This window comes from Prionailurus bengalensis, chromosome D2 (genome assembly GCF_016509475.1).
Source record: "Prionailurus bengalensis isolate Pbe53 chromosome D2, Fcat_Pben_1.1_paternal_pri, whole genome shotgun sequence".
Classification (NCBI taxonomy): Eukaryota; Metazoa; Chordata; class Mammalia; order Carnivora; family Felidae; genus Prionailurus; species Prionailurus bengalensis.
Window position 1 is genome coordinate 28957504 of NC_057351.1, and position 18235 is coordinate 28975738.

At 38.3% G+C, this 18235-nt stretch overlaps 1 protein-coding gene across 3 annotated transcripts in view; it reads left to right on the forward strand.

The window, feature by feature from the left end:
- Positions 1–18235, forward strand: part of MYPN (myopalladin) — a 106245-nt gene that overhangs the window by 51807 nt on the left and 36203 nt on the right. For all 3 annotated transcript variants that reach the window (XM_043596466.1, XM_043596465.1, XM_043596464.1), the window contains exons 5-10: positions 2351–2465; positions 3570–3641; positions 10831–10972; positions 12868–12891; positions 15666–15782; positions 16268–16640. In XM_043596466.1, coding sequence (XP_043452401.1) covers positions 2351–2465; positions 3570–3641; positions 10831–10972; positions 12868–12891; positions 15666–15782; positions 16268–16640 — 843 coding nt within the window. The remainder of the gene's footprint in view (positions 1–2350; positions 2466–3569; positions 3642–10830; positions 10973–12867; positions 12892–15665; positions 15783–16267; positions 16641–18235) is intronic.

Genomic DNA, 18235 nt, shown 5'->3' on the forward strand with positions numbered 1-18235 from the left:
GATCGTATCACTTTCTTGACTAAAAAAAAACTATTATGGGGGTGCCTGGGCGTCTGACTTCGTCTCAGGTCATGATCTCATGGTCCGTGAGTTCGAGCCCCGCGTCGGGCTCTGTGCTGACAGCTCGGAGCCTGGAGCCTGCTTTGGATTCTGTGTCTCCCTCTCTCTCTGACCCTCCCCTGTTCATGCTCTGTCTCTCTCTGTCTCAAAAATAAATAAACATTAAAAAAATTATCTATGGGAAAATAAAACCAAGCACAAAATGAACAATATTAAAAAAAATTTAACATGACATACAAAGCCTGATTCAGTAGAGTATCAACCAGGCTTTCCTGCCCTCTCCTCCTCCATTCTGTCACCTCAGGCTATTCATATTGCTCTCATTTCACTCAAACAATGTACAGTTTATTTTCACCCCTTTGTTCAAGCTGTTCACTTTGCTAGGAATGCCCTGTCTCCTGTGCCTAGAAAACTCCTATGTACCCTTCAAGACCCAGTTAAGTTCACTCATAAACTCCTCCTCCATTGCACATTCATCACTTCTTCCTCAAGGCTCTCATAACATGGCATACAAGGCTAAAAGGGAAGAATTTTGATATACAAATTTAAATAAGCAAGGAATATCTCATTTGATTATTTTCTTTAAATCTATTTTCAGTAGTTAGGATTTAGCTTACATTTCTGTGTAAGAATAACAGTAACTTCAATAAGACAGATATTTATTTCCCATTTACATAAACATATGGATTTGGCTGATAGAATGGCTCCACATTTCACTGGGTTCCAGTTGGTTTCCAACTTCATCTCATTCTGAGGAATAGCCTTATCTTAGTCTCAGATTGGAAGGAGTAAAAGGCATTGCCTGCACCCTCCCTTTTAAGGTCATCTCTCTTAGATCACATACATCACTATCCCTCATATCCTATAACCAAAGAGTAGTCATGTGGCCACATGTGGCTTAATGAACGTTTGGAAATACAGTCTTTATTTGGAATAGCCATGTAAAGAAATAAGGAATTCTATTATTGTAGAAGAAGAAAACAGATGCCTAGGGGACACTGATAGCCTATGTATCACTACATAATTCTGCTTCTGCGACCCCATCCTTCCTGGCTGGAAAAAAAAGTTCAATCAGTCATTATTGGGCATCTGTTTCTCCCTCCATGGCTGTACAAAGATGATAGATATAGACACAGACACATAGTATTTGACATTAAACACTTTTCTAAGTGCCTTACATGAATTACCTTATTTAACTCTTACAAAAACCCTCTGAAGTAAGAATTATTATTTCCCCCCTTTTTTTTAATTTATTTTAGAGACAGAGAGTGTGTGAGCAGGGGAGGGGCAGAGGGAGTGAGAGAGAATGAGAGAGAGAGAGAGAGAGAGAGAGAGAGAGAGAGAGAGAATCTTAAGCAGGCTCCATATCCAGCCCCAGCATGGAGTCCTACTCAGGGCTCAATCTCATGAACCTGAGATCATGACCTGAGCCAAAACCAAGAGTCAGATGCTTAATCAACTGAGACACCCAGGTGCCCTTTATTTCGCCATTTTAGAGATGAGGCAGAGAGAAGTAACATCTGGACAAAAGGGAAGCCCATATTGTCATTGGTCATCTATCCCTACAGGATATGGGAGGGAGGCCTATGTCCCAGACCTCAAGATCCTTTCAAGTCCAGCATTTTTTTGCTTTCTGACATGCTTGGGTACTGATATCTTTAGTAAGAGTGGGATCCCTTTAACCAGAGGGGTTGCCCTCCCCTCTGGACTCTGGTTCTCCCTCTTGTCAGGCTCTCTGGCAATATCCTCAGACTTCCCCCTTTCCACAGCAAGACTAAAATAATCTCCCCTCCACAGTCTTCTCATGAATACTTCTTGCCCTTCAAATAAGCTCTTTAATTTAATTTATGTAAACTTGAAGAGCTTGTTGACTCAGGCTATTTCTGCTTTCTGCCATGCCAAAATTCCAGAATCAAAGGTTTATAAAACCTGGCCTCTTACTTGGAATGGAAGAGGGAGGGAAAACACAGAGGACAACAACAACAAAAATCTCAAAAAAATTATTCTTCACATGCTCTGTCATAGCACTTGTCTTGAATCTCAGTTAGTTATGAATATACTTGAGTCCCCAGCTAAGAATAACTAACTCAAGGACAGGAGTGGCATTTTATCATCTTCCTGCTTGCATTGTCTATCAAATTATGTAGAAAAGAAGTGTTTTTGTGGAATACTGTTAAACAAAGATCTTTATTATATCTAACTGTAAGAAATGGTGACATTACTAGCTTTTCTGAAAGAATTTTCACAGTGATAGGTCTGTTTTAAAATCTATATTTTAATCATTTCTCAGAATCCAGAAGCCAAAAGAAGTATCACCTACTCCCACTACTTCTGCAACCATTCCTTCAGCAGTACCCCAAGCCCAGCATGTGGTGGCCCAGCCCAGTGTGTCAACCATCCAACAGGTACAAGAGTCCAAGTGAAACACAAGTGCCATGGACTTATGGGCAGGCACTGTGACCATGCCTATCTTGCAAGGCATGATTGTGTTCTCCTCTGTTGCAACTTCATAATGACTTTGGCAACATGCTTCCATGGTCATGATAATCACTTGTACCTCTGATGTAGGATATCAGCACTTGATACTGTTTTGGGAACATATTCTCTAGCTTCATAGGCAAATTTCACAGAAAAAAAAACTCTTTATAAATTAGTCTGATATTCCAGCTTAATGAAGGGCATTGATTACATATACAAAGAGCTGCCAGCTCTCACAGTGGCCCAGGCAGGGCACTATATCATGAAACTCAGTTTCATGGAGCTGCAAATAATTCTACTTTCTAAGATAGAACAAGTATGAAATGATTTTTTAGAAAGCATTAAATGCTCTCATCCTTCAAGTTGATGATAATGATGATGATGATTGTTTATTATAAAAACATTCAAAAGATACAGGTATTCAATAAAAACATTCAAAAGATACAGTATATTCAATAAAAACCTTGGTCAAAGTACTACCTCCATGCCCCCACTCCTCAGAGGTAACTCTGTCAATAATTTCTAGCATATAGTTCTAGACATTTTCTATGCATGTATATGAATATATATAATATTTTAAAAATATGAAATCATACTAATCTAAACATATTTGTAACATGTTTTTGATATATTTATGTGTAAGTAAACATATTGATCTACAACTTAAAAAAATTAAACAGTTTCTTATTTAACCCATTTAGTAATGCAGACGGGTTACATTTTAGTTCTAATCCAGCTGTGATCTGGGGAGACTCAAGTTTTATGGAACTTCCTCAGGGGGTTAGGGCTAATTACATTGTTCTATATGTTGAAGAGGTGGGGATGGGCAGCACATATTTCCAACCACCATGACCTAGAAAGAATACAATCAATTCAATATAAAATTTGAAGTCTGTGATTCATAGATTTAGAAAAAGTCAGTTTCTTGGTTTTACATTAATTGTATACACCAAATTCTGTAGGTTTGTTCTATCATTATCTAGGTAGTAATCATAGTAACGATGAACCTTTTGTTGGTTCCCTTCTAATAGTGTCAGAGCCCTACCAACTATCTACAAGGATTGGATGGAAAACCTATCATTGCAGCTCCTGTGTTTACAAAGGTAATCAAAATATTACTTCTTTCTGTCATGACTTTAAACATACCCCAGTACCCACACAAAATTGTAGGATCCAAGATTTACTGATGTAGCTCAGGATTTTGGTCTTTTATGAGTACAGGATAGGGTTTAGATTTTTTTTCTAGTTGTTACCATATCATTTGAAGTCCTAGATATCTAATAACAGCTTGCATAATAAGAAGAACGTCTTCCCCATGCACCACATTGATCTCTATGGCCATCCTATTGCTGTTAAATGCAGCCGTCGTCACACATAGGGGTCAGGCGATAAGTTTTTAGCCACTTACTATGCCAAAGGTTTCTCTGGACTTGCAGAAGAATCAAATTGCAGGTACATGTCTTTAGTGTTCAAGGAGTTGGAGATAAATGCTCTTAGGAGGCTTAACATAAAGAATCACACCAGGACAAAGAGTTTTCTTTTTCTATTCCATGGAATCAACTATTGAGGCGGCATCAAATGCTGATCTTATAGTCTTTGTATCTAGAACTGGAAAATTTACCCAGGCACCTTGATTTCCAAATGAAAACACAAGGAAGGGCCAGAGACATTCAGTAGTTTATCTGTGGTCACAAAACTAGTTAGTGGCAGAATCCAAACTAGAAACAAGTTCTCCTAATTCTCAGTCTATTATTCCTTCCTTTATGTAATATAGACCTTATTGCCAAGACAATAAATTTAAAGGTGAAAATTGAGTCACATTTGATTTTTTTTTTGTATTATGAAGGCCACATGAATGAAATCTATGCCTGGATTTATAGTTTATTGTTTGTATGAATTCCAAACTTAGGCCCAAAGAGATTTTGTCCTCTTAGAGGTATGCTTTAGTTTGGAGCAGTCAGGGTTCCTTACCCCACAAAGTACATTTGCAGTATTTATAGACATTGTTGGTTGTCACTGGGAGACTGTGCTGTTGGCATCCAGAGATGCTGCTGAACATCTTACAATGCATAGAATGACAGCCCCCCATGGGGTGTCCTGATCAGGTGGGGGTACCTGCTGGGTGGTGAAAGAATTCATCCAAGGCAGAACAAAGAAGATAGAAGTATATTGAATACACCACAAGGGAGCTGCAGGTCAAACAACAAAGGAAGACTGTCTGCAATGAGGCCAAGGTGAGGGGCTTTAACTCTAGGACAGGGTAAGGGTGTATGGGGACTTATGGAATTTTCCCTTTTTTGGTAATTCTTAGGAACTGTGCCTGGTGGTAAGTAGCCCATTGGCCAGTTAGGGGCTATGTCTTAATGGGTCTGTTTGCATTAAGCTTGGTGCTTGCCATGGGCCTTTTTGCCTTGCTCAAGTTTCCATTGCTCATGCCTATTGCCTAAAAGCAGCCTCTACACCACGCATAGCAAGGAATTATCCAGCCCAAATTATCAGTAGTCCTGAGACTGAGAAATCATGGTTGAGGGCAAAATGGCATATTTTCCAATGAGTATTGATCCTAAAGGAAGAGCTAAATGTGCAACTTCCACAGAAACATCAATTTTAGGAGAGTTCCATCCTGTTAACTCATCCAAGATGTTTTCCCAAAATCCAACAGAGTCAAGAGTGAGACATGTTTATCCATATTTATATCAGTTGAGTAGACATTCTTATGTGAAGCAAGATCTCTCTCAATTTTTCAGATTCTTTTCTTGTAATCTGCTTTTGGAATTTTAGCCTTGCTATATTCAAAGATGAGGTAGGAAAGCAATGTGTTTGTGACTTGGAGGATACAACTCTGGTGAAGAATTATAAGTGGACGTGTGTGTGTGTGTGTGTGTGTGTGTGTGTGTGTGATACAGCCAATACAGCTACCTCTAATTGTCTCTTACTTCACTACCAATTCACCCAGCCTTAAAACAGCTTAAGTGCCCCAGAATCAGGACGTTTTAATTTTTGAAGCCCTGTTGTGACATCCTAGAGACAGTGCTGACTCTTCAAAGGCAACTACCCACAGAATAATTTATACCCAGTCTCAGCTGAAGTCTCCTCTCTTCTCGCCACCACCTGCCCAGCCAGACACCAGATAGGTGTCCTGGTCTCCTTCCACTCACTTTCAAATCTTCCCAGGTGCTCTGTCTTTCCTTCATCTTATCACCTGGTGCATACCTCTGGTACAACATTTAGCACAATAATAAAGCTGTTTGCTTTTCTGTCTCTCCCAAGCACCTTGAAGGCTATCTCTAATATCTAGATAGGAGTCCATAAAGGAAATAAGCTATTTCTATTTTTATTATAGCAAGTCAAATAGGACTTTAACACTTATCCTTTACATTTAATTTTCATGGACTGGTTAAAGCCAACAGGTTTAACTGCTTTTGTGTGGTGACTCCGATGCCTCTTTACAATTAGATTCTCTAATTGGCAGATTCATATTTGCCTTTGACAAATACAAATGGGAAAATGAATTAATCATTAGTTACATCCCGATAAACCCATTATAACTTGAAAATATCAGAGGTCAAAAATGCATTTAATATGTCTAACCTACCAAACACCATAGCTTAGCCTAGCCTACATTAAACGTGCTCAGAACACTTACATCAGCCTACAGTTGGGCAAAATCATCTAATCATCTAATACTATAAAAGAAGCTTCTTTTCTAATAAAATGTTGAATATCTCATATAATTTGAATACTGTACTGAAGTTGAAAACCAGAAAGGTTGTATATGGGTATAGAATGGTGTTATGGGTCGTTTGCCCTCACGACTGCATGGCTGACTGGAAGCTGAGCCTCACCGGCCCTGTCCAGAATCAGAAGAGAGGATCATACCACATGTTGCTAGGCCAGGAAAAGATCAAAATTCAAAATGTGAAGTATGGTTTCTACTGAATGTGTACCACTTTCACACCATCATAAAGTTGAAAAATCATAAGTCAAAGCATTGTAAGTCAGGGACCATCTGTGTAAGCTGTTTCTTAGATAAATCTCCAAAAACATTAGGTCCCAAACATGGTGGGAAACCAGTCCTTAGCACAAAGACCCAAATTCTGAATAGGCTTTCTTAGCCCCAGGATGTGTGCTCTTGCCTCCATAAATGGGATCAGGATTGTTCAGACGTAGGGCACAAGGATAGGCTGTGGCTCAGATTCCAGAGAGACTTATCAGCAACAGTGTGCTTACGTTAGTTTCCACCAGTGAGGGCAGAATTGAGGTCATAGTCATTGCCAGTGTCAGAAAATTTCTGAGTCAGAGCCACTGATGATGGTAATCACATGGCATGCATCATGATAACCGATCATATGCATATATTTGTTTGGGTTATTCCTGCTCTATTTACTTCTTTAGTGACTTCTGGCTTTCCAGCCCCTAGGATTCATTTTCTATACCACCCAACAAAGCATTTCTTTGCCAGTAATGGCAAGAAGCCACTAAAAAACAAAAATTAGAGAGCGGAGTTTTATTTAACTCTTTGTGCCTCCTTTTGTGATAGGGAAGTACTGGTATTAGTTTCTTTTTAAAGAAGGTTAAAATGAAAAGGAGGGTTGCCCAGCAAAACAGTGGTAGAGGAGACTGGGGTCCCCTATGCTAGTTCACTGCTCTACTCCTAGGAGATATCTATATTTTAAAATATTTTATGGAGCTAGACTACCCTCCATCTTCTATACAGTATCAAAACCACTCTATATATGGGGGAGAGAACCGCTCACACTTCTTGAGTGCGAAGGGAGGTAGATGATCAAATTAGAATCTTACTGCTGTGTTGCTCACACTCCAACAGCAGCTGCCCTGGCAGGCTTTCAAGGCTGCAGCAGCCCTGGCTCCAGCTGCTTCAGCAGTAATTTGAAGAGTGCAAGGGGGCAGGGGAAGTGAGAATTTGAAGAAGAGCACTTCATTATATAATAGCAGAAGCAGGAAAACCCTGAAATAACTGAGCCAGTGGCTGGATCCAGGTTTCAGAAGATTACATGGGCCACCCCCCCTCCCCAGCCCAACAATTCCAGGAACTTTTCTGACTCAACTGTTGCTCTGGGCACCTGTGCCAATCAAGGGGTAAAAGTGTCCTCGGTCAAATCTTTATCCATAAAAACTCCTTTGATCCAAATCCAGCCTAAAGCACTATACACATTCACTTGCAACTTCTCTCTCCAAGGTGCACAAATATCAACCGGATTAAAAAAGGAATAAAATGACAGTATGAACCTTATCACTGATATCTTTTCACCAATAAGGGAGATGTCCTTTCTTAAGGATGTCCCTGTATTATATTTGTGGGTATAAATCTACTAAGCAGAAACTATGTCCTCTCGACTCACATTTAAAGCACCTGGTACAGTGCTAGGTACAAAGCAGTCACATGGTAATATTTATTCTGTAGTGAATAATTTCTATTTCTGCTAAATAAGCAATTATTGTTTTCATTGCATTGTGGCTTCCGAGTATCTTTAGGAGGAATGGGGGGGGGAGGGGGGATCCAGTATCAAATGACTGTGGAAGAAATGCTTCTCGAGGTTCTGATTTGTCAAGTCACCCTACAAAGAATGTCTTCCAAGATGATCAGTATGGTGATGACACACAAGACAGATTTGCACTTTGAATACTGTTTACCTCAGGAGGTTATAGACCCTTAGTTCTAGTGACTTTAGTCCAAATCCATAATTCCTAGTTAAGACTAACTTAATCTTTGCTAGTTAGGGAATGTCTCATTTGTCTTATTTATCTTCGGTGAAGTCAAGATGAATATGATCAGGCCTGTAGACATTTTGCCATTAGTAATAGCCTAAGACTTACTCCTGTGTTAAACATGGCACCATCTGCACGATGTTCAAATGATGTAACTGGTTTGGACCCTGATATGAATCAGTTCCTTCTCATGATATTTTTATAGAAAAGCACAGTTTTCATCAATAATAACTATCATCATCCTTCAAACTATGACTTTCAACAACTTCTTCTAAGTGACTTGTAAGATGACCCTTGGCACTTCTCTTACTGAGTATTGATGATGTATCAACTGGAATGAGGTTCCATCTCATATCACAGACACTTAACAGGCATATTACATACACTGTAGTATCTAGGGTATCTTGGCTGGCCTCTTAAATAGAACACAAGTCTTGACCTTCAATGTCAGGTGAGTAATTACAGCCAATTAATGTTGGCCTCAATTGTGAGCAATGTATTTTCTCAAGGCTATCCTTTTGCAAGCAGGGCTTTGGTGTAATCTCTACTGATTGAGAATTGCCTGATGTATCTGAACTGAACTGCAAGCCATGTAAGAACATTCTTCTTACTTTCATTTAAAAAGTATGCCATATTTTGGGTCTCCCGGGTGGCTCAGTCCGTTGAGCTTCCAACTTGGGCTCAGGTCATGATCTCACAGTTTGTGTATTTGAGCCCTGCATCGGGTTCGCTATTGTCAGTGCAGAGCCCGCTTGGGATCCTCTGTTTCCTTCTCTTTCTGCCCCTCCCCCGATCACACTCTCTGTCTCAAAAATAAATAAACATTAAAAAAAAAAATCGGGATGCCATATTTAATTTATTCAGTCCCTTCTGCCACCACCACCTTTTTTTTCTTGGTTTGGTTTTCTAATTTGTTTGTCTCAAGAAATGAAACTCTATTTTATATGAATCCCATGGAGATATCCAACTGCTATTAAAGGTTTCAATAGGCCTCAAAGCTGCCACGTTAGCACAGAATTTGCTCAGATGTCAGGGTTGAGAGCATATCCGCCAGCTTGCCAGGAGCACCCAAGACTCCTTGATGTTCCCTGCTTATTAAGAATATTTCTTTCTTGTCACTAGAAGATATTGTTGAGGGTATACAAAGAATAATGAGGGTTTTTTTTTTAATCAAGTAGTTCCTCATTAATTCAGAGACCCCTCTGTGCAAATCTCATCTTGAATAAAGAACAAAACACTAATGTTGATCTACAGCGCCCCCTGGCTTTCAAAATATCAACTTACACACCTTTAAGGTAAAAGTCATCTACTATATATAGCTAAAGTTGTGTGGTTATCCCCACCCCTAGATTCCTTAGACAAATGCCACAAATATGATGGGACCACGTCATGTACAAAATATCATAAATTTTACATAAAATAGCTACAAATAATCACAGAATATTTATAATAGTGAATGACAAAAGCAAAAATAAATAAATAAAACACCAGCTTTCCCCTTCTCTGATGCAGGAGCCAGTATTTCCTTAATACAGACCCCCAAAATGTAATAATAGAAAGCCTTGCAGCATTTGTTACTAATAGAGCTTGTGGAGGAAGTTAATCATAACCTTTCCATGTTTATAATGTTTGGACTAACATTAGAAACAAAAATATGCCACACACATGCCAAAGAATTTCATAATCAAATGAAGTACCAGCTACACAAATGAATGTGTGACTTTAAGCTCACAAATCACAACTGAAAGACTGGTTATGAATGGAAAATGTGAGTTCCATTCTCCCAGAGAGTCTATTATAGAATATATTGATATGTTATCATTCAAAGTGGTTTTGTAAACCTTTTTCATGGATGTGTGGAAAAGCATTTAACAATGCCTTCACAAAATTACAACATATTTTATTATGACATAAGACTCCACTTGTGACTATGATTTTAAGGAGATTGTCATTGTTTATATCCCTCAATGGATCGTTGAAACTGTACTATAAAGAACACCTAAGGAAAACAAGATAACAAAATGAAAGACAATTTCTGGGACTACAGTATGTAAACAAGGCAAAGCCAGGCAAATAGAGTCAGTTACTTGAGCTACAGAGATGTCCCACCTCATGAGCAGTGACATTTTTGTGTGGAAAAATACATTACCACCATGCTGACTGCACCTAATAAGATATTCCTGCAGATTTCTTAAATTGTCATTATTTCTGGAAAACAAACTCCACTTGGGCATTTAAGAACAGAGGTATTTTACCAAAAATCAGCATTTTTGCAAACCCTCAAAATGTTTCACTTAGTATTTAGTAAAGTTGTCTGGTACAACAACAGAGAGGAAAAGGAAGAGAATAATGAGGGCAAAGCTTCATATGGGCTCAGTTGATTGATTCTATCTTCCAAAATAGACTCAATGAATATCCACAGAATTGGAGCTGCTGGAGATGTAGAAGATTTGGAGAAAAACCAAATGTGAAGGCGACAGTATCTTTTTCTAAAATTCGGCACTGGAACTAGATTCCAAAAATGTATAGTCTTTGGTTTTAACAATATTCTTTTCATTATAGATGTTACAAAATTTATCAGCCTCTGAAGGTCAGCTGGTTGTCTTTGAATGCAGAGTCAAAGGAGCCCCATCTCCTAAAGTTGAGTGGTATAGAGAAGGGACCTTAATAGAAGATTCTCCAGATTTTAGAATTTTACAGAAAAGTAAGTTGATACTTCAAATTATTTTTCAGATAATTTTAATGAATTTATTGTGTTCATTTATTTCTATAACTTCTTAACAATTAATTGAAATATAAGTAAAAGAATAAAAGAAAAATTACTTGTAATCATAATCCTCTGAACTAAACCCAATTAATATTTTGTTGTATATTCCCCCCAAATTTCTCCATGCATATGTTTTTTAAAAATAAAAAAATCATACTTTTTTGTAAATTGATTTTTTACTCAACGTTTCATGAACATCTTTTCATGTTAATAAATATACTTTCTTTTAAAAACAACTCAGTACAAAAATAAATAAAATAAATCAGTACAATCAATTTATATTATTTAATCTCCTGTTGAACATTTAGATTGTTCAAAAAATTTTAATTTTATAGACTGCTTAAATGCATGTAACAGAAAATATTTGTGAGTATCTATAGAATAAAGAGAACTAGAATTGCTAGTATAAATTCACCTCTTTTAGGCTTTCAATGTATATTGCCAAAATGCCATGCCAAAAGGTTAAACTAAATTGAGGATAATCACATAATAGATCGTCCAGTCTGGGACACCTTGAAGTGAAAGAGGGGCACCTGGCTTAGTCAGTGGAGCATGCAACTCTTAATCTCAGGGTTGTGAGTTCGAGCCCCACACTGGGTGTAGAAATAACTTAAAAATAAGATCTTTAATTTTAAAAAAAAGTGAAAGATACTGCTCTTAGTTACACAGAGATTCCAGGAATAAAACAGGCCTATCCCAAATGTACTGGGACATGTGTTGTCCAAGCCGTATTTATTCTATACAACCAGCACTATATGGGAATGCCATTTGTCTCATGCCTTCACTAACAATGGATATTAAACATTTTTTTGATATTCACTAATTTTATAGGCCCCAAATGGGAACAATTGTTTTAATCTATACTTCACTAATTAGATGTGGAGTGGAACTTTTTCTCATGTTTATTGGGTCTTTATATTTCTTTATTTTTAAATTACCTGTTATATCCTTTGCTTATTTTCATATTGAAGTTCCGTTCTTTTTTATAGTAAGAATTATTTATATATTCAAGTGGTTAGTTCTTCTTTTTCTTATCATGTAGTGCTTTCACCTTGACCCATTTCGGTCACAAAATACACTGAAATTTATTTGCTTTTCTGTTAATTTGTTTCTGCCTATCACTGATGTATGAATCAAACTGCTGTCAGGTTTAACAGCAGTAGCAACAACGATAATATAATCTGAATACCATTTAAACTCAGAAAAAAAAACTTGAATAGTTGTACCAGTGTAGAAGGTCATAACTAAGTTTAACAACTGTTACTGAATACCTGTAATTAAACACCATGGTATTCAGTACCATGCTGGCACTTTCAGGAATGTCAAAGAATTCTAAGACAAAGACCCTGCCCTCTTGTTATTTATCCTGAGGCTCTTAATATTAGAAACCTTAGAGCAGGAGGTACAGTCTATGTTTCATTAGGATGTGAGAACCCAAAGCCAAGAATGAGCTCTCAGTCTTCACAAATTTGAAACTTGTGTTTCAGATGAGGCTGAATGGGTACCAATAAAAGCAAGTCATTCCTAAAACCCTAACTCAGTAACTTTTCCTCACCTATGGCTTTATGTGTCCCAAGTGAAAACCAGGTGTGTCCCAAAATACAGCAACATCATGTTGTTAGCAGCTCTCTTGTGGCCCTGCTGTGACAGCTGCCCTGGCCCTGTGGAGGTCATTGGTGCTTAGGTCATTGTACTTTCACATTTACAAATTAACCTTATCAGATCACTCATGAATATACAAGAGACTAAAGTTCTATAGGAAGCTTCTGACGAAAATATAGACTCTTAGTAAAATAAATGCTTAGAATCTTTTCATTTTTCTTTTCTTTTAGAACCGCGATCCATGGCAGAACCAGGTAAAGATCATTTTAATTTGTTAGCGTATGATCTGTGGTTTTACATGCATATAAATATATACTCATAAATCAGTGATTTTATATATATTATATAAATAATAAAACATTGGTTACACCGGTGTCAAGAAAAAAATGAAAAATAAGGTTTTAGAAAAAAGATTCCAACCAACTCTAGCTATTACTGAAGGAGAAGGAAAGGAGGGGCGCATATGCAAATTTGAAGTTTATATCCAATACTGAATATGAATGCAGTTAGTTCTTCGTTATTGAGGGATGTTTCTTGGGAAGATTTTCCCTCTTTGGCTCCTACATGTGACCTCCCGAAACTGGGCAGAGCAATTTCCATGACGCTAGATCAATTCCACCTTCACAGCTTATGTGGCTCAAAACTCACCCACCAGATTTTGAAATTTGCAGAAGCAACCTATTCATGATGTTATTAGATTTGGTTGGGAAGATACCAAAATGACATGGGAGTGACAGTAGGTGAAGTTTTACTTCTAGAAAATACAAGTTACTCACAAACCACAGCAGAAATATCTGAAAGTCTTCTCTGTAATTACCCTGGAAAATTAGATTGTATTTGTACCCCTGGGTAAGAATGATGGTTTGGGATTTTATTATTATAGTTCTCTCTTGTGAAAAATGAATGAAAGGTATTCCAGAAGTAGACATTGAACATCTCTGTTGCACAGCCCTACAGTAGGTCCTTGGGGATACATAGCAAAGACCAGAGCAGCCTTACTGTTGCATTGCTTGTACTGAAGTGGTATTTTTCCCCTTGAAAATATGCCACGTTTTTAGGACACCTGGTTGGCTCAGTTGGTTAAGTGTCTGACTCTTGATTTCAGCTCAGGTCATGATCTCAGGGTTCATGAGATGGAGCCACAAGCTGGACTCTGTGCTGGGCATGGAGCCTGTTTAAGATTCTCTCTTTTCCTTTCTCTCTGCCCGTTGCACACATCCCCAATCTCTCTCTCAGATAGATAGATAGATAGATAGATAGATAAAAGAAAATATTTCAGGTTTTGACACTTTCATTCAGAGTGGAGCAGACCTTTCCACTAGGCAATCTCATACACAAAATCATTTCAGAGTCACCCCAAAAGGGTCCCTTCCCAAAACAAGTCTCGCCTTTCCCAGATCCATGGTCTAAATTTCATAGCCAGAGACCTCTTGTCCATCTTATATATGCAAATACCCTTTGGACACAAAATACTTTGTTTTATCAGGCACATACAGTGTAGTGTGAATAAATTTATCAGATCATTTTCTGAAAGTGATCCCTGAAAGCTGAGAGTATAAATGTTTGGGAAGGGGAACAGAGAGAAGAAAGCATAGGCCAAGGACTCAGAAAAAGGACAGAGAGACACCAAAACTAAACTTTGTCTCTCCATCATTTAGGATTCTTGAGCAGCGATGAAGAAGACCTAACTAAAAGTGGCTTAAGCATTAAGAAAAATGTATTTTCTCACATAGCAAGGTGCCCTGATAAATGGCAGTCTTGAGATTGGATGATTTAGCATCTCTAAGGCCATCATGGCCCATTTCCCATTCCACTAGCTTCAGGTTTAGCCTTGTTTTACTCATCTACCCAAGACAGCTGCCACAGTTTTTGGGTATTGCATGCAGATGACCCACTGCACAGGCAAAAATAGGGAACAATGCTCTCTTTTGTTCTCTTTAAAGAGCAGGAAAACTTTCCTATAAACTCACCAAGAGATTTTCTTCCTGTTTTACTGACTGTAATTGTGTGGTGCATGATATCACTTAGCAAGGATAGAGTTAATATGACTGGCTTAGCATGACCAATCATGATTCACCACCTGAGACTGGCAGAGGCCAAGTTGCCCTGAAGCACATGACCACTTCAAAGAGGGTGGACAAAGCCAGAATTCTATTAGTCAGGAGGAAGATGAAGAGCTATGGAGCAGGTACTCAACACTGTCTGCTGTGACCTCCTGTCCCTCCTAATACAACCATGCTTTTGTTAGTTTTGTTTTCAGTGTCAGGTCTACTAAGTGGTAATTGATGGTTTATGCTACCATCTTACACCTCTCTTCATTAGCTGTCAAGGATTATCTAACCATAATAATTTTAGGCTATAATCACATGGTTCATTGTGGGAATCACTTTTGTAGTTATTCAAAGGGGGTCCATGCTGTATATTAAAGTAATCCATAAGAATTGCCATAGCATTGCAAAGGGAAAAAATGCATTTTGCTCTTCTTTCACCCAGAATTTCAAACTACTTCATCAGCTAATTACTATTAGCTCCACAAAATATTTCTTGTCCAAAGTTGTGGTCTTCATTTAAAATTACCTCAGTGCAAAATTCCCCACAGACATAATGAGAATCCTAGATTTAAAAATGTTTTATTAATTGTTTTACTTCACACAAATCTCCTTCTGCTTTAACTCCTAACTTATTCTTGTAATTTTTAAGTTTATTGTTTCTCAGTTCTATTTTTGTCATCTGGACTGATGACAAAAAATAGAAAATAACCTGAGAATTGACAACATATTAAGATATAGTATTATCATAAAATCCTCTTGCCAATAGTCTATGTGAAGTTTTTTGTTCTACATCCTTTGGTTCACTTTAGCCTGCTCATCAGTCAATTCAATCAAGTAATTGGACTAATTATTTTCAAACAATTAATAGAATCTACTTCTTACATTGACTTCTATAGAATGATCACTTGATATCAGTAAATTTTGTAATTCCATTTCTATAATTGAGTGAGTAACCATTCTGCTTTACTGGCATTTAGAGGAGATTTGTACTTTGGTCATTGCTGAGGTGTTTGCAGAAGATTCTGGGTGCTTCACCTGTACCGCGAGCAACAAATATGGCACAGTGTCAAGCATCGCACAACTCGACGTAAGAGGTAAGGGCCCTTGAAATGCCAGAACAATTTAGACCATGACTTTGAATATGAGTAGGGAGTGTTTGCATTATCCTTCTTTACTGGTTTTCTTATGAAGCTAGCTTGGTTCTCCTAAAAGAAATTTGAATTATCAAGGAAAATGTTCTTAAACAATTTCCAATTTTTTCAGTTTCTTATTGCACTTATGACCACCACCACTATCCATTATCCTACTGTTATCTATTCTGTTCCCTAAGAAAACATCTCCTTGGTCTTATATAAACTTTGAATATTCTTTCCAAAATGGTACTTAGATTTTTAGTTTAGTTTTTTCCTGTATCTGCACCATTTTTTAATGCCCCAGATTATGGTCATTGTTTTTGACAAGCATTCTCCCATTAGCATACTCATCTGGTTTGGACACATGCCCCCAGCTCACAGTTATAATCTTATCTCAGTCTTATTGAGTGAGGCTAACAGCTCAGGTCCTGTTGTTGTCCTTTCAGGAAATGAAGACCTCAGAAATAATGGGTCTCTTCACCCAGCCAACTCCACCACCAACCTGGCTGTTATTGAGCAACAACCATCCCCACCCAACCCAGAGCCTCCTTCTGTGGAACAACCCCCTAAACCCAAACTTGAAGGGGTTCTAGTAAACCATAATGAGCCCCGGTCCAGCTCGAGGATTGGGCTCCGTGTGCACTTCAACCTGCCTGAAGATGACAAAGGAAGTGAAGCATCTTCTGAGGGTGGCGTGGTGACCACCAACCAGACAAGGCCTGATTCTTTCCCAGAGAGATTCAATGGACAGGCAGCAAAAATCCCTGAGCCTTCTTCGCCTGTCAAAGAACCCCCTCCAGTTCTGGCCAAACCCAAACTGTAAGTAAGAAGTAGAATGGATGACCCAGGGTGCCTGTGAGCTTCTCTGAATGTACCCTTAAAAATAATGGTGCTGAAAAAGGGAATTATGAAATGAGAAAATACACTTTATTTTTTTTAATGTTTATTTATTTCTGAGAGAGAGAAAAACAGAACACAAGCAGGGGAGGGGCAGAGAGAGAGAGGGAGACACAGAATCTGAAGCGGGCTCCAGGCTCTGGGCTGTCAGCACAGAGACCAACGGGGCTCTAACCCACCAGCCGTGAGATCATGACCTGAGCTGAAGACAGCTTAACAGACTGAGCCACCCAGACACCCTGAGAAAATACACTTTAAATGCTTTGCAAACCATAAATCCTTACATCAATGTTAGTGTACTATCACTACCATCCTTACTGTCAAATATTCTACCTTTGAGAAATGTTACACCTAATGTTACCCCTAAACTAGCTGATAAAGATGTTTGTCTAATGTTAGAGGGCTCCAGCTGAAGCACTTCTACACTCTTTTTATAAACCCTTTCTTGCATCTAATATTCCTTAGGGTCTGTAATTTTATTCTTACCTTTCCCATTTCTGCTTCAACTAAAGCGTTTGTAGTCACTATGGAAAACATATTTAGTACTTGTTCTTTGCTATGGCTGGATATGCGGTAGTGACCACAGTAGGTTTTGTATAAATATAATGGGGATGAAAGAATGGAGGAGTCATGATCTTCAGACTCCCATTGGGGACTGATACGCTGTCGCCCTAACCCCCGAGAGAGCTTCCAGTGGAGCCATGCTGCAATGTTTAATGCTTATCCATTATAAAGCAAACACAGAACATGATACTACTCCTATGTTCTGTTTGATCCACACGTCAAAATTATAAAAATTATATTTATAGTTACATAATCCTTTAAACGTCAACATTAAAACTTATACTAACAGTGCTCCCCTCATGAGTTTCTCTGTGCAAAACACAAGATGTTCATTGGAAGCAGGTCATGTTTAGTTTTATATTCTTCTCACTACCACATAAGGCAAAATTCTGAGCATGAAATTAAATGTTATGAAACATGCCTCTTGGAAAATCACATCCAAAAATGTCTCTGTCCCCTGAAAGTTCTACTGGTCACAGGAAATAGGAATCCACTGAAACAAAAAGAGGGAATGGGTTATTGTAGAGAAATAAGCAAGAATGGGAAACAAAAGGCAGCCTGGAGAATCCCTGCCTGGAGAAGGATAACCCAAGCCTCTGTCCACCACTCACTCTCTGTCTTGAGCACCTCCTTGCTTCTTTGCATATCCTCTCCAATCCTCTCTTTGGAGACTCATCAATTCATACCTGGCCCATCATGGCATGTCCCATCCTACAATTTATGTCAAGTTCTACTGCTAATTAAATTGTTCATAGCAGTTCAATTCCAAATACCAGCTGATCCAGCCTAATCAGGTGCAAAGGATTTATGTTTGGAGAAAAGAAGAGTCAAATGGATGGAATCAGAACTGTGAAGGGCAGCAGGGTGGGCAGTGGGGGAATTTTTCAGAAAAGGGAGTTTTGGGAACAGGTAACCCAAAACAGTTTCCTTGGGGATTGCCTTTTTTGTAGGAT